General features: G+C 34.2%; 4 protein-coding genes across 5 annotated transcripts; 1 reads left to right on the top strand and 3 right to left on the bottom strand.

Moving 5' to 3' along the window:
• Positions 1–1,069: 1,069 nt before the first annotated feature.
• Positions 1,070–3,888, bottom strand: LOC117234584 (pancreatic triacylglycerol lipase-like). The gene is made up of 7 exons (XM_033495962.1): positions 3,849–3,888; positions 3,616–3,775; positions 3,354–3,502; positions 2,278–2,532; positions 1,770–1,958; positions 1,520–1,643; positions 1,070–1,247 (listed from the first exon to the last, which is right to left on the bottom strand). The coding sequence occupies exons 1-7, from the start codon at positions 3,871–3,873 to the stop codon at positions 1,187–1,189; spliced, it is 963 nt and encodes a 320-aa protein (XP_033351853.1). The 5' UTR covers positions 3,874–3,888; the 3' UTR covers positions 1,070–1,186.
• A 1,806-nt stretch (positions 3,889–5,694) lies between these two features.
• LOC117234581 (probable phospholipase A1 magnifin) lies at positions 5,695–10,838 on the bottom strand. Of its 2 annotated transcripts, XM_033495956.1 has the most exons (8): positions 9,797–10,836; positions 9,395–9,590; positions 9,168–9,327; positions 8,682–8,824; positions 6,908–7,162; positions 6,398–6,586; positions 6,151–6,274; positions 5,696–5,878 (listed from the first exon to the last, which is right to left on the bottom strand). In XM_033495956.1, exons 2-8 carry the CDS (start codon positions 9,426–9,428, stop codon positions 5,818–5,820), a joined length of 966 nt encoding a protein of 321 aa, XP_033351847.1. In that variant the 5' UTR covers positions 9,429–9,590; positions 9,797–10,836; the 3' UTR covers positions 5,696–5,817. The 2 variants fall into 2 exon arrangements, with proteins under 2 accessions (XP_033351846.1, XP_033351847.1); XM_033495955.1 differs by lacking the exon at positions 9,395–9,590 and having other exon boundaries at positions 5,695–5,878; positions 9,797–10,838.
• A 208-nt stretch (positions 10,839–11,046) lies between these two features.
• LOC117234593 (glutamic acid-rich protein-like) lies at positions 11,047–12,569 on the top strand. Its single transcript, XM_033495974.1, has 3 exons — positions 11,047–11,301; positions 11,420–11,652; positions 11,776–12,569. Exons 1-3 carry the CDS (start codon positions 11,257–11,259, stop codon positions 12,215–12,217), a joined length of 720 nt encoding a protein of 239 aa, XP_033351865.1. The 5' UTR covers positions 11,047–11,256; the 3' UTR covers positions 12,218–12,569.
• A 94-nt stretch (positions 12,570–12,663) lies between these two features.
• On the bottom strand, positions 12,664–13,905 carry LOC117234589 (transcription initiation factor TFIID subunit 9-like). The gene is made up of 3 exons (XM_033495967.1): positions 13,667–13,905; positions 13,081–13,530; positions 12,664–12,867 (listed from the first exon to the last, which is right to left on the bottom strand). Exons 1-3 carry the CDS (start codon positions 13,803–13,805, stop codon positions 12,722–12,724), a joined length of 735 nt encoding a protein of 244 aa, XP_033351858.1. The 5' UTR covers positions 13,806–13,905; the 3' UTR covers positions 12,664–12,721.
• Positions 13,906–13,913: the final 8 nt, after the last annotated feature.

Below are 13,913 nucleotides of genomic sequence, written 5' to 3'. Positions count from 1 at the left end.
ACCTAAACTTTAATTACTCCATTACCTTTGTTAGACAAAGCGTTCATCCCGTGACCGCGGCTACGTTCGGCGACTGGCTGTCGCCTCGAGCCCAAGCTCATTATCACAACTCGCGAACAATTACAATCGGATTGAATAACTACAATTGTTTAATTACAGCTATAGTAGACTCTAGATTACAATGTTGCGAGATTATCCAAAGTTCCAAAGGCTCCGATGTTCTTTTATCTCCGACATATATATATATATATAATTATAATAATAATTTAATAATTTCGGAATAATTTTTAGCAATACGGAAAACAATAACAGAGATGTTTCTAAAATTAGCTATTTCTTTTATTGAAGCTATCATTTACCATAGTTCTTCTTTTGATTACTCGTTTCTAATACGTTCAGTGAATCACCGAATGAAGTATTTCATTATATAAGATATATAAGATTTCATTTATATGAGATTTATAATCTTTATATAAGATTTCAAAGTTTGGAAATTACGTAACTATAAAATTTCTTCTTCGAAAAATTTACATTAACTTTACAATTAAAACAGTTTGGAGTAATATTACGGTAGATCAATGTAAAAAATTAATAGAAGAAAATGTACCGAAGTGATAGGAAACAACGGATATTGGACAAACTATTGAATTTAAACAAAAATTGTGTATATTTTTTTACCAAAATTTAATACTTTTGGGTAGTCCTAAACTTTTGATCGACGAAATATTATACAGATTTCGTTCATTGTTTATAACTTGGCTACCGAGGAAAATATCAAAATGAAATTTTTTTTGTAAGTGTACAAACAAATTTCTAATTAGTCAATACCAAAATTAGAACACTGTATTTATATTTTTTGTGAAAAGTAAATCAATTATTTAATTCTTCCATTTCGTCTTAAACTTTTGTCCGCTACCGTATATAAACAATTGAAGTTCAACCTTCATGAAGCTGAGTCTTTTACTCGCCATCGCTGTGCGTATACTCACGCTTATATTGAAATCAACTCTAGGAATTCAGGATATGGCAATAGTTAGTTGAAATAAAAGTTCTGTTATACAAATTTCAATAAAATCAACAGCTATTTATTTTTTAATTTCCTTCATAATCTATATAAGTATCATACAAATGTTGAGATACATCTGCACAAAATACATCCAAATATCGAATATTCAAAAGAATAATGTTATCCACCAAGAGCAAAAGGATATTGACCGGTAGTTTTGAAGTAGTAGGTTCCCTTAGCTCTGTAAAGAAATTAACATATATTAGTACCAGGTAACTAAATTAAATATTAAAAAATAATTAAACAGATATATTCTGCAATTAGCTCTCAAGTATCTATCCAAATTCATACTTTTATGAACTCGGCTAAAAATGCAGGACCAAGAATTTTCACCTCCTAGATATTATAACATGTACTGTCCATTATTTATTTGCGTTCTACGCATTCCTTAAATTTCCCGGAAATGCGCAAAACTCCATAATCTATGGATAATAGTAGTAAAATAAAACTTACTTTGGATCGGGGGTAGCACCACCCATGTATGCTGTTGCACCATCTGCACGTGTGCCGAGGAAGCCTTTCGGATTCGTAATTGATTCAGCGAAGAATTTGTAGCTACGCAAGTGTGCGCAAATTCCTGTGTTTCATACCATTCGTTCAAACAAACATCGTACAAACAAACACACACAGACTGAGGCACGGAAATAATATTTTTTAAGTTGAAATGTATCAATAATAGAATATTCTCTAGTATGTTCCATACCAAACAAGTCAATGCCGCATCCTGGTTGATGTCTTCCATCATTCGCATAGAAGTCTGAAGTACCAACAGAGAGATAATAACCGTGCCCTCCAGCGCATGTGTGGATAATTTGAACATTTTCTGCGTCTGATTTATCAAGTCTTTCTCCGGGTTTTTTGTGTTGAAACATTACGTTGGAAGGATCGAGAGCTATAATGGCAAATACTTAGAGATTTAGTGTAATTTACTGTATCGTAATGATATTTCGCCGAATATGAAATCAACTTATATCAAAGAGCATATAGAACTTGAAAATGCTCTTCTACGAGTTAGAATAATCTAGACATATCTCCGACATTTTAAAATTTATCGTTCAATTTTATAAACCTCATTTATCTTTCTGCTTATATTTCATTTGCTAATCATAAATCAATCTACTCTACTGTTTTTAACCTGACGTTAAAATCAGCGCTATTGATTTTTCTCGGAGAACTTTAGAATCCCACTTTAAAAATATATCGTTACGTACCGATAACTTCCGCCACTCGGCTTGATTTTCCTACCTCTCGCGCGCTCAAGCCGGCGACATGAGCACCGAACGAATGCCCAACAATTTTCAAGTTGGACGTTCGCAAACCAGCCTCAGTTCGCATAAAGTTTATAAAACTAGCTGTACGTTGAGCAACGTACGGTACGATCTCTGCGACGACAGAATAAATTAGTCCGTCTGCTATCTCACTCCAATCGAGAATAATAACGTTGCAGTCTCGGACCTTAAGGAAACCTGAGAACAAAAAATATTCTTTGTAATTAATATTAAATTATCGAATATTTGGTCACTGCCGCTCAAGAGCCGTAGCACACTTGTTCGCATTGATTAAGAACTGAATACTTTGTACTGCGTTTATGTTCTAAGTATTTTAATATGAATCTATTATTTTATTAGTATTATATATGTCCTATAACGTGAACTACCATGCAAAGTCAAATTCTTGTAGTTTATCAACAGATATTTATGGCCGACAGTGCACATATTGCATAAATGGGCATCTAAATTCGATACAGCCGAAGTCCAGGAGGATTCTCTGGCTCAAATTAAGACGAAAATCAGGAGCAATGGAGTTGCGTTGAAGCCTTTATTTTCGACAAACTGGAGTTTAGAAATTAAATAAATATACGTGAATTTGCCTAGTTCTTAATCACACAGGAATACAAAATTGGAAAAACGGGTCTAAAATGTAGAATAAAATCATCTCGTTCTGTAGTTTTGAAGAAGACACGGTTTGACGTTGGTATAACGATACCTGATCTATTCAATAATGTTGTAGGTTAAACCTAAAAGGAATAATACTGGTATTTTCGACGTGAAAACATATTAAACAGAATACTTCGGAATTTTGAGGTCTTTTCAAAATTCGAGATCGCGCAATTTCATACAGCCGTATTCTTGGCAACTTTCGAAGGTCGTCTTTTTGAAAAACGAAACCGTGTAATTGTAGAACGTAATTTTGTTGTTCTTTATTTTCTTCCTAGTTCGAGTCATAGAATCTCCCCGAACTTCAATTATATCACGAATTTGCGCTCACAGCGTATCTACGTATTTACCATCGCGTATGGTTGTACAAACTGGAGCTTCACCGCTGTGAGTCCAACCATGGGTGACTATAATGGTTTGTTTAGTTGCGTTCCAGTGACTGTTCCGGACGGACTTTACGTCATTTAGTTTTAGGATCTCGCCATCTGTGGGATTCTCTCTGGAAAATCAAATTAGCTGAAACTGTTGAACGTACCTTGAATCTGCCTGTGCAATATTCGTCAAATACAAGACAACCTATAAAGAGGGAAATTGATATAAAATAATACCAACCGTGTGTATAGCGTGAAACTGATCGCATCCAAGTATGTGTCCAAAGTGAGGTTTTTAGACACGGGTTCTTTATTGATTTCAAAGTGAGTTATGTATCCATCTCCATCCGTTTTAAGTGTTGGACTGATATAGGTCAACATCGAAAGAACCATAGGATAAACTGAAAAAATTTCTTTCGTTACTAAGTTACTCGATTTTTCCGTATTTCGATCTAGAAAAATTCTGATACGAACGTGTTGATAATGGTACATTTGCCATGGCTATCGTCGCTATTCACCACACATACCGTGATATTGTTTTACTTCTTCTTCTTCGTGTTTCGCCGCTTTTTTATACGTTGATGAGAAATAATAATTTTTCACTCATGTAATGCATGGTTGGTAAGTGATTGATAGTCAATTGATGATGGATGAAAACCGACTCCACTGATGATGGATGAAAACCGACTCAACTGATAATGGATAAAGACCGATATAACTGATGATGATTGACGACCAACTCAACTAATGATGGATGAAGAGCAAAATTATTCCATAAGTAAGTGGTTAGAGAAATAAGGTGAATTTTTTAAATTTAACGGATGCATGATCTTAAGTGGAGAATTAAATTAAGTTAATTGCCAAGATTTAATTATTTGCTTTAAATATAATTTAATTTATTTCTCAAAAGTATATGTATATATATGTGTGTGTAAATTCTATAGAATTTAGAACACCAACCGAAGATTTGACTTTTCCTATATTGGGAATCGATCGAACGATATAAATTGAGAAGGGTGGGTACTTAAGAAAGAAAAGGAGGAAATACTGAAAAAGACTTGGAAAATCGAATCTTGAGTTTTCACGAATCGATCGCCTGATTTCCAAAAATATTACGCCATTATATATATATATATAATTATAATAATAATTTAATAATTTCGGAATAATTTTTAGCAATACGGAAAACAATAACAGAGATGTTTCTAAAATTAGCTATTTCTTTTATTGAAGCTATCACTTACCGTAGTCCTTTTTTTGATTACCCGTTTCTAACACGTTCAGCGAACCACCGAATGAAGTATTTCATTATATCTCGATTCTTTATATAGGACGTCAAGATTTGGAAATTACGTAACTATAAAATTTCTCCTGCACTAATACATAAATGTACTCAAGAAGTTGTAGCTCTTCTTCTAAACTGTCCATTTACGTACAAAGCTTGCAAATTTATTTCCTTCCTTTAGTAAAAACAGAAACAAATGCGCGAAGCATTTGATTTGATTTGATCAGGAGAGAAAACAAATTCGATTCGACTAGAAACGAAATAAAGAAATTCTCTTACTTTACGTGTATTGAATGATTAAATGTCACGTTTTCTCGGGACAATGATAAGGTGAAGATATTATAATACTTTTTCTTTTTCATTATTTTTATTAATTCGACGAGAGCAGAAACGTAGGATGTTCCGTAACAAGCATGGACTTATGTCTGTTTTGTACAGATGCGGATCGCGTCCGCTGGAATTATGAGATATGCACGGAAGTTCATCAATATGAAGGAAACATAAGGAAAGATGACTCTATTTAATGAAATTAATAAAAATAGTTTCAGTGTCAGATTTATCGCCATTAATTCTCTCCAAGTATTATATCTGTTCAGGTTAGTAAAATAAATTCCATTGCGATTAATCTGGTTGCTCCGAGTATCGATCGTCTCGAACTGGTGATGAATGGTCAAATTCGAAGAATAGCAGCCGACAAAGTAAGATCTCTAGCTCTGCAAATAGCCGGAATCAATTTCATCAGAAAACTCGTCTTCTGCCCAAATGATTCTGTGGCGGCACTTCACGTCCACACCAGCAGTAGTACTGTCACTCACAACTATATCTTCACCTTAGTTCCAAGAAAGTCATCGGGATTAAAGAAGTACGACACGAAGTACTTTACGTTCGTACGTATATGAACAATTGAAATTCAACCTTTATGAAGCTGACTCTTTTACTCGCCATCGCTGTGCGTATGCTCACGCTTATATTGCAATCAACTCTAGGAATTCAGGATATGGCAGCAGTTAGTCGAAATAAAAGTTCTGTTATACGAATTTCAATAAAATCAGCAGCTATTTATTTTTTAATTTTTTTTCATAATCTATACAAGTATCTTATAAATATTGAAATACATCTGTCCAAAATACATTCAAATATTGAATATTCAGAAGAATGTTATCCATCACGAGCATAAGGATACTGACTGTTAACTTTGAAGTAGTAGGTTCCTTTAGCACTGAAAAGAAATTAACATATATTAGCACCAGTCAACTAAATTAAATTTTAAGAAATAATTAAACAGATACATTCAGCAATTAGCTCTCAAGTATCTATCCAAATTCATACTTTTATGAACTCGGCTTAAAATGCAGGACCAAGAATTTTCACCTCCTAAATATTATAACATGTACTGTCCATTACTTATTTGCATTCTACGCATTCCTTAAATTTCCCGAAAATGCGTAAAACTCCATAGTCTATCCATAACAGTAGTAAAATAAAACTTACTTTGGATCGAGGGTAGAACCGCCCATGTATGCTGTTGCACCATCTGCACGTGTGCCGAGAAAGCCTTTCGGATTCTTAATTGATTCAGCGAAGAATCTGTAGCTACGCAAGTGTGCGCAAAATCCTGTGTTTCATAACATTCGTTTTTAACATCGTACAGACAAACACACACAGACTGAGACACTGAAGTAATATTTTTTAAGTTGAAATGTGTCAATAATAGAATATTCCGTAGTATGTTCCGTACCAAACATGTCAATGCCGCATCCTGGTTGATGTTTTCCATCATTCGCATAGAAGTCTGAAGTACCAATCGAGATATTCATACCTAAATTTCCGGCACATGTGTGAAGAACTTGCACATTTTCCGCGTCCGATTCATCAATTCTTTCACCAGGTTGTTTTTCTTGAAACATTGGCATGGCAGGATCGAGTGCTGTAATGGCAAATATTTAAAGGTCTAGTATACTCCGCTGTATCATAATGTCGTTTTGTCAAACATGAAATCAACTTACATCAAAATATATATAGTTTTTAAAAACGTATACCTTCGAAATAAGATAATGTAAGAATATCTCCGACATTTTAAAATTTATCGTTCAAACTTGTAAACCTCGCTTATCCTTCTGCTTATCTTTCATTTGCTAATCACAAATCAATCTACTCTACTGTTCCTAATCTGTTATTAAAATTGGCGCTACTGGATTTTTTCTCGGAGAACTTTCAATTGACACTTTAATAATATATCGTTACTCACCGATAACTTCCGCCACTCGGCTCGATTTTCCTACCTCCCGCGCGCTCAAGCCCGCGATTTGAGCACCGAGAGAGTGTCCAATAATTTTCAAGTTGGTCGTTCGCAAACCAGCCTCAATTCGCATAAAGTTTACGAAACTAGCTAAATACCTGGCAACGTGCGGTACGAACTTTATGACTTCGTAATAATTTATGTAGTCTGATATTTCACTCCAGTCAAGAATAATAACGTTGCAGTCTCGGACCTCAAGGAAAGCTAAGAACAGGAAATTTTTCTTTGTAATTGATATTAAATTATCGCATATATGGCCACTATCGCTCAAAACTCGTAGGACACTTGTTCACATTGAGTAACTATCGAATACTTTTTACTGCGTTTATGTTCCAAGTATTTTAATATGAATCTATTATTTTATTAGTATTATATATGCCCTACAACTTGAACTACCACGCAAAGTCAAATTCTTGTAGTTTATCAACAGATATTTATGGCCGACAGTGTACATATTGCATAAATGGGCATCTAAATTCGATACAGCCGAAGTCCAGGAGGATTCTCTGGCTCAAATTAAGACGAAAATCAGGAGCAACGGAGTTGCGTTGAAGCCTTTATTTTCGGCAAACTGGAGTTTAGAAATTATACAAATATACGTGAATTTGCCTAGTTCCTAATCACACAAGAATACAAAATTGGAAAAACGAGTCTAAAATGTGGAATAAAATTATCTCGTTCAGTGTGTAGTTTTGAAGAAGACACGGTTTGACGTTCGTATAACGATACCTTATCTATTCAACAATATGTAGGTTAAACCTAAAAGGAATAATACTGGTATTTTCGACGTGAAAAAATATTAAACAGAATAATAGCAATAGAACCTTCACCATACAAAAGAAACACAACTCAGTGTATCCGATGCGAAAAATATGGGCACACCATGAACTACTGTAACAGAATTCGAGCATGCGTTAAATATGCCGAGATTAACCTTTTTATTTTATAATATTTTTCCTCTGCTATTTGTATATTTTTCTTTTTATTATTTAATTTGTACTTTACAATTTGTCCAGCTGGACATTCGATAAATATTTGTGTATGAGGATGTTAAAAAGGTTAATGAAGTCACTGAGATTTGTGGCATTTGAGCGGTCATCCCCATTCAGATGCAATTGCAAAGTGACGATGTATTAAATTGTGTCAAAATTTCCTTTCGTTTTATGCGGAATTAATACACACAACATTTTTTCTTTTATATTATTTTATCGAATCACGTATGATCGTAACGGTAGAAATGTAACAAAATGGATCATACGTAGTTCAATAAAATAATATAAAAGTAAAAGTGTTGTGCATCTATTATTTCCTTGTAGAACGAAAGAAACATTTGTGACAATCTAATATATCTACACACTTGTACGCGTTTGCCATGACCGGTATGTACTAATCATTTATACTGAGACACGTGGAGGTGATATGGACATTTCGAGTGATGTGGTCGTAAACTTTTACTGCTAATTCGTATTGCTGTATCGTTCAACACAGTTGCGTATCTCCTCCTATTTCGGAATTTCGAGATCTTTTCAAAATTCTGGATCGAGCAATTTGATATTGCCGTATTCTTGGCAACTTTCGAAAGTCGTCTTTTTGAAAAACGAAACCGTGTAATTGTAAAACGTAATTTTGTTGTTCTTTATCTTCGTCTTAGTTCGAGTCATAGAATCTCCCCGAACTTCAATTATATCACGAATTTGCGCTCACAGCGTATCTACGTATTTACCATCGCGTACGATTTCACAAGCTAAACCGCCTTGTATCCAACCATGAGTGATTATAATTGTTTGCTTGCTTGCGTTCCAATGACTGTTCTGGACGGACTCTATGTCATTTAGTTTTATGATGTCTCCATTTGTGGGATTCTCTCTAGATGAAAAATCATATTTTACTGAAACTGTTCAATGTACCTTGAATCTGCCTGTTGAATATTCATCTAACACGACGAAGCTACGATGTTGTCTTTTCGCTACGAAATATGTTTTAGCCATGTCAACCCGCGAATTTTAATGTTTCAGTTTTATTCTCATCTCAGCATGCAATAGCGATGTGTAATTCTTTAAAAAATATTAATTAGTCCTTATATTCATCTTTCAAACATTATCATCGTAATCAGATTGCCAATTTTTATTCGTCTCTCGATAATTTAAATATGCAAAATGTACATAAAGATATTCCGTAAAGAAGGAAATTGATATAAAATAAAACCAACCTTGTGTATAGCGTAAAATTGGTCGCGTTCAAGTAGGTGTCTAAACCGTGGTAATGAGGCAGTGGGGCTACGTGGACGCGAAAGAGAGTTAAGTATCCATCTCCCTCTGTTCTAAATAGCGGATTTGCATAGACCAATATCGAAAAGAGCGTAGGATAAACTGAAAGAATTTCTTTCGTTACTAAGCTACTCGATTTTCCTCGATCTAGAAAAAGTCTGATACGAACATTTTGACGATGATACATTTATCGTGACTGACATCGCGATTCTCTACACACACCGCGATATTGCTCTTCTTTTTCGCTTCCGTTTTTCGCCGCTTTTTTATAGGTTTATGGAAAACAGTGATTTTCCATTCGAGTGACTGATAGTCAATTGATGATGGATGAAGAACGACTCACACTGACGAATCTAATTTTTTAACTGCAACCGATATACGAACTTAAGAGGAAAGTTAAGATAAGTTAATTGCAAAGAATTGTTTAATTGCTTTAAATATATTTTAATTTATTTCTCAAAAGTACATATATTTGAAGTCAAACAGTACGTAATCATTTCTAGTAATACGAAAAACAATAACAATAATGTTTCTAAAACTAGTCATTTCTTTTATTGAAGCTGTCACTTACCGTAGTTCTTCTTTTGATTCTTTCTAACACGTTCAGCGAACCACCGAATGAAGTGTTTCATTATATCTCGGTCCTTTTTATAGGATGTCGAGATTCGGAAGTTACGTAAGTATTAATTGATGCTGCGCTGATACGTAAATGTACGCAAAGATGCTCCAATGTTTTCGTCACGTCGTAACTCTTCTTCCAAATTTTGCATTTTCACAATTGAAAGTAGGAAACAGAGTATAATTGGCAACAAACATGTAATATTATCCACAGAGTATATCGTCTGAGTATTTATTTAGCATAATTACGTAATTTGTCTGTATTATCCTAACTATTTAAATACTTCCATACGACATCACAATTTCTCACTCCATTATAATGTATCTGTCATAATTTATTTTCGTTAAACGCTGTTTCTCGATGCTGTTACTCCTAAGTCCAACTTACGCTGTTGTTAGAATACCGAGTATTGTTTTGTATCGAATATTACTTGATTAATATTTTTATATTATACACAGACTCACATTGTATTAAATTAACGAATTAAAATTTAACACTAATATAATAACTACACGTCGCTTATAGAATTATAAACATACCTTCGATGACAAGTGTAGAGTGCCAGAGCTTTTGTACATGTTCCTGCTTCGTTCGACGTTTTTCAAAATTGACATTGAACTTTGCATGATCAGTCATTATACAGTGAATCATGTTAGAGCTATATACATATGACTATTACAAATATGAACAACATTAGTATTTCCAGCCGTAAAAAAATTTCCTTCGTCGGTTATCTTTAAAAGTATTATGTTAATTTTGTGAAAAATATGTTAATACATTTATAGGATGATGCAACAAACATGACGAGATATCTATCTTCATTGCCTATTTCTATCGATTCTGTTTTCTATGCCCAATATCCGCTCATCCGATTCTCTTTACAATCATCTTCAATACGCGACATTTTCGAACACAAAATAATTTGGCCGTGAACCTCAAAGATCTACAGGTGTATAAATCAAGTTTCTCTAAATCGTTAACTTTCAAATATTAAAGCGGTAAATCAAATAAATGAAATGACTGACAGCAATTTGGCGACTGCGGATCACGTCCGCTAAAGTTATGAATGGAGAATATGCACGCAAGTTTATCAATATAAAGAAAACATAAGGAAAGATAACTCTATTTTGTGAGATTAATAGAAATAGTTTCACTGTCAGATTTATCGCCATTAAATTTCTCCAAATATTGCACCTGTTTAAGTTAGTAAAATAAATTCCATTGCAATTAATCTGTTTGCTCCGAGTATCGATCGTCTCGAACAGGTGAAAAATGGATACATTCGTAGAGTAACAGACGACGAAGTGAAATCTCTAGCTCTGGAAATAGCCGGAACCAACGTCACAACAACGTACATCTTCTGCCCATGTGGTCCCAAGAAAGTTCTTGGCATTAAACTTCCGTTTCTCATTATGATTATCAAGAACATGAAGAAGTACTTCACGTTCGAAATAACAGTAAATGTCTCACGGGGAAAGCTCTTTAATGATTATATCTTTTTCAGTAGCAGCAATGGCATTTCGTAAAACTACAATGAATGTAGAAAAGAAGTATATTTCATTTTTGATTCGACAGATACTCGACGACAAGGATATGCACAGAAGGTTTCGCATGAGTAATTTTCAAAGCACCACGCGAGTTCGGCCATTCTGCACGTCGATGCCGATCGGCCTATCCGGTGGTTGGAATCAAATTCAATTTAATCTCGCGGACTTTACGCGGAGAGCGTACGGGACAAATTATGTCGAAACTACACGCATACAGATCCACGCAAACTGCAGGGTTCGACGTATCTATTTTGCGGACAGGTAGGAAATTGATCTGTTTTTTGCATTATTGGTATGAAACGCATGAAATTAATAGCTACCTTTTTTAAAGAAATTTTTCTTGCATCGAGTTTATAGAATGATAAAATATGTTTTACCAAACAGACTTTATTCGGAAGATGAATTACCCGAAGATTTTAAACTCTTCAAGCCATTTCAGCGAGTGAAGTGCGTGCGGGAAAAGGATGTGGCGAAAGAAAAAAGAGAAGAACCGGAAAAGATTGAAACCGAAGAACCACCACCTTTCGAAGCGGGTGAAATACCAGAAGAAGCAGGAGAGCCTGAAGAAGAGCCAACGGAAGATGAATTGGCCGAAGAAGAGATTGTTCCTGTAGAAGACGTGCGAAGGCCAGATGAAACGGGGGAAGAGGATGAGGAAGAAGAAGACGAGGATGAAGTAGAACCAGCAGATGTAGGTGATTACGAAGACGAAGACGAAGATGACAAACCTGTACCTGCTCCAACAACTCCTGGATATGCCACAGAAGACGAAACTGATGTAGAACAAGATGAAGGCGATGAAGATGAAGAATACGGAGTTCCATAGTGAACAGCCGTCGACTTTGTGTAAATACGATGAATAAGATGCGTATATTTGCGAGGCTTAAAATAACATTCAAATAAATTACCTTCTAAATAAGTTGGAATTTGAGAAATTCTATTAATTTATTTAGACAATTATCCTACTTTTCTCTTTATTATCTTTTATTGTTCCATGGAAATATTTTACAATACTGAACAAAAAATATCCCCATTATTCTTTTAATTTTCGTTTGGAAAATGTTTAGGGGAAATATAGTATATAAAATATGATGATTTATAACAAATATATGCAAGTAGAATGTGAATTTGTTGAATTCGCTATGTACACATTTGTACAGTGTCTTCCAATAAAAAATATACGGTTTCATTGGAATTCTTATATAAATTTCAAAAAGATAAAATTCAATTAAAGCATTATGTGAAATGATAGAATCATTTTGATATTATATACACTGATTCAAACGATGCAAACAAAAAATATAAAATAATTTATCCGCGTCCTTTATTACTATGAAACGTCATAATCGTCATCTTCTCTTTTCCTTTTCATAGAATCCTCGATCTCTACTTTGATAGGCGGCATTGTTTGTCCCGAAGAAATCTGTATTTTTGGCTTGGCTACTTGTGCCTTTACGGTAGCTCCTCCAGTTGTGGCTATAAATTTAAACAATTAATATAAGTAAAAAATGAAAAATATAGTAGCAAATATTATTATTACATACACAATTTTGCATCTTACGTATTAATGAAATATGGATAGAGGGAACAGATGTTTGGGAATGCAAGGTCCGGAAGGGATCTGTGATATGCGATGTAATTAACAAATTAGTTCCTGTTATATATTCTTTACTTTCCTGTATCATTTACCTGTTGAAAATTTCAGGACAGGTTTTGGCATTGAAATGCTTTGAGTCCTGGCAACTGTCGCAAGTGTCCCCGGCCTTTTAACTATGGAGAGGCCAGATTTATTACTTTCCACTTTGATCTTAGACTGACCGCTTTGAATGTTATTTCCAACCAAAGAATGCAGTGGTTTCCCAACTATTTTCTTCGTTGAATTCTTAAGTTTATAATTTGTTGCATTCAGGCAAAATCTGTCAGGTGGTAATCTTAAACCACTGTTTGATTTGACAAATGGCAGTGGTACATTGTTTTTTGTCCGAGCAACATCTAGTAACACGTCTCTTGGGGGTGGATTTGTAAACGTACGTTCCAATTGCATCTTAACTGCTAATCTAACGTCATCCAAATCGATAAACTTTTTTTTAGCATGATTTGCGTAAATTCTACTGTCGTCTAATATACAAGTAACATAACCTGCGGAATTTAAACCGAAAATAACTTTATGGCTTACTTCCAAATGTAAAATCATAAATGCAAAATCATGCACGATTTTATACTTCATTTCATCTACATTACTTTAAATAAATTATAAATATAATACATTACGTACGATACGTAAATTCGAGCAATTGGTTTATAACCTTTGAATCGTAATCTGTTATTCCCATGTCTTTCATAATTGACATTATAACTTGAGCATCTTTTGGAATATGTTTTACGTGGCTCATAATTTTCGCTCTCTCCGACATTTTAAAAACTACTTCTCTTATAATTGCACTTTCTACAACAATTCCGAGTTACAACTATATATATCTCACGTTAGCATTTCAAGTAAAAGTACGAGTAAACATTATAAA

Source organism: Bombus vosnesenskii, unplaced genomic scaffold, assembly GCF_011952255.1.
Source record: "Bombus vosnesenskii isolate JDL3184/JDL3185 unplaced genomic scaffold, Bvos_JDL3184-5_v1.1 scf7180000013305, whole genome shotgun sequence".
NCBI classification, from domain to species: Eukaryota; Metazoa; Arthropoda; class Insecta; order Hymenoptera; family Apidae; genus Bombus; species Bombus vosnesenskii.
This window is presented reverse-complemented; position numbering and strand designations above follow the sequence as displayed.

Coding starts and splice junctions, on each gene's coding strand:
- LOC117234584 (XM_033495962.1), bottom strand. CDS start 3,873: ATGGCAAATGTACCATTATCAACAC. Junction 2,533..3,353: donor TTGTACAACCATACGCGATG/GTAAATACGTAG, acceptor TTTTGTTCTCAG/GTTTCCTTAAGGTCCGAGAC. Junction 1,248..1,519: donor GGTGCTACCCCCGATCCAAA/GTAAGTTTTATT, acceptor ATTTCTTTACAG/AGCTAAGGGAACCTACTACT.
- LOC117234581 (XM_033495955.1), bottom strand. CDS start 9,857: ATGAAACACTTCATTCGGTGGTTCGCTGAACGTGTTAGAAAGAATCAA. Junction 9,328..9,796: donor GAATCAAAAGAAGAACTACG/GTAAGTGACAGC, acceptor AAATTCTTTCAG/TTTATCCTACGCTCTTTTCG. Junction 6,587..6,907: donor CCGAGTGGCGGAAGTTATCG/GTGAGTAACGAT, acceptor TTGCCATTACAG/CACTCGATCCTGCCATGCCA.
- LOC117234593 (XM_033495974.1), top strand. CDS start 11,257: ATGATTATCAAGAACATGAAGAAGTACTTCACGTTCGAAATAACA. Junction 11,302..11,419: donor ACTTCACGTTCGAAATAACA/GTAAATGTCTCA, acceptor TTGATTCGACAG/ATACTCGACGACAAGGATAT. Junction 11,653..11,775: donor CGTATCTATTTTGCGGACAG/GTAGGAAATTGA, acceptor TTTACCAAACAG/ACTTTATTCGGAAGATGAAT.
- LOC117234589 (XM_033495967.1), bottom strand. CDS start 13,805: ATGTCGGAGAGAGCGAAAATTATGAGCCACGTAAAACATATTCCAAAA. Junction 13,531..13,666: donor ATTGCTCGAATTTACGTATC/GTACGTAATGTA, acceptor TAAATTCCGCAG/GTTATGTTACTTGTATATTA. Junction 12,868..13,080: donor TGTCCTGAAATTTTCAACAG/GTAAATGATACA, acceptor TTAAATTTATAG/CCACAACTGGAGGAGCTACC.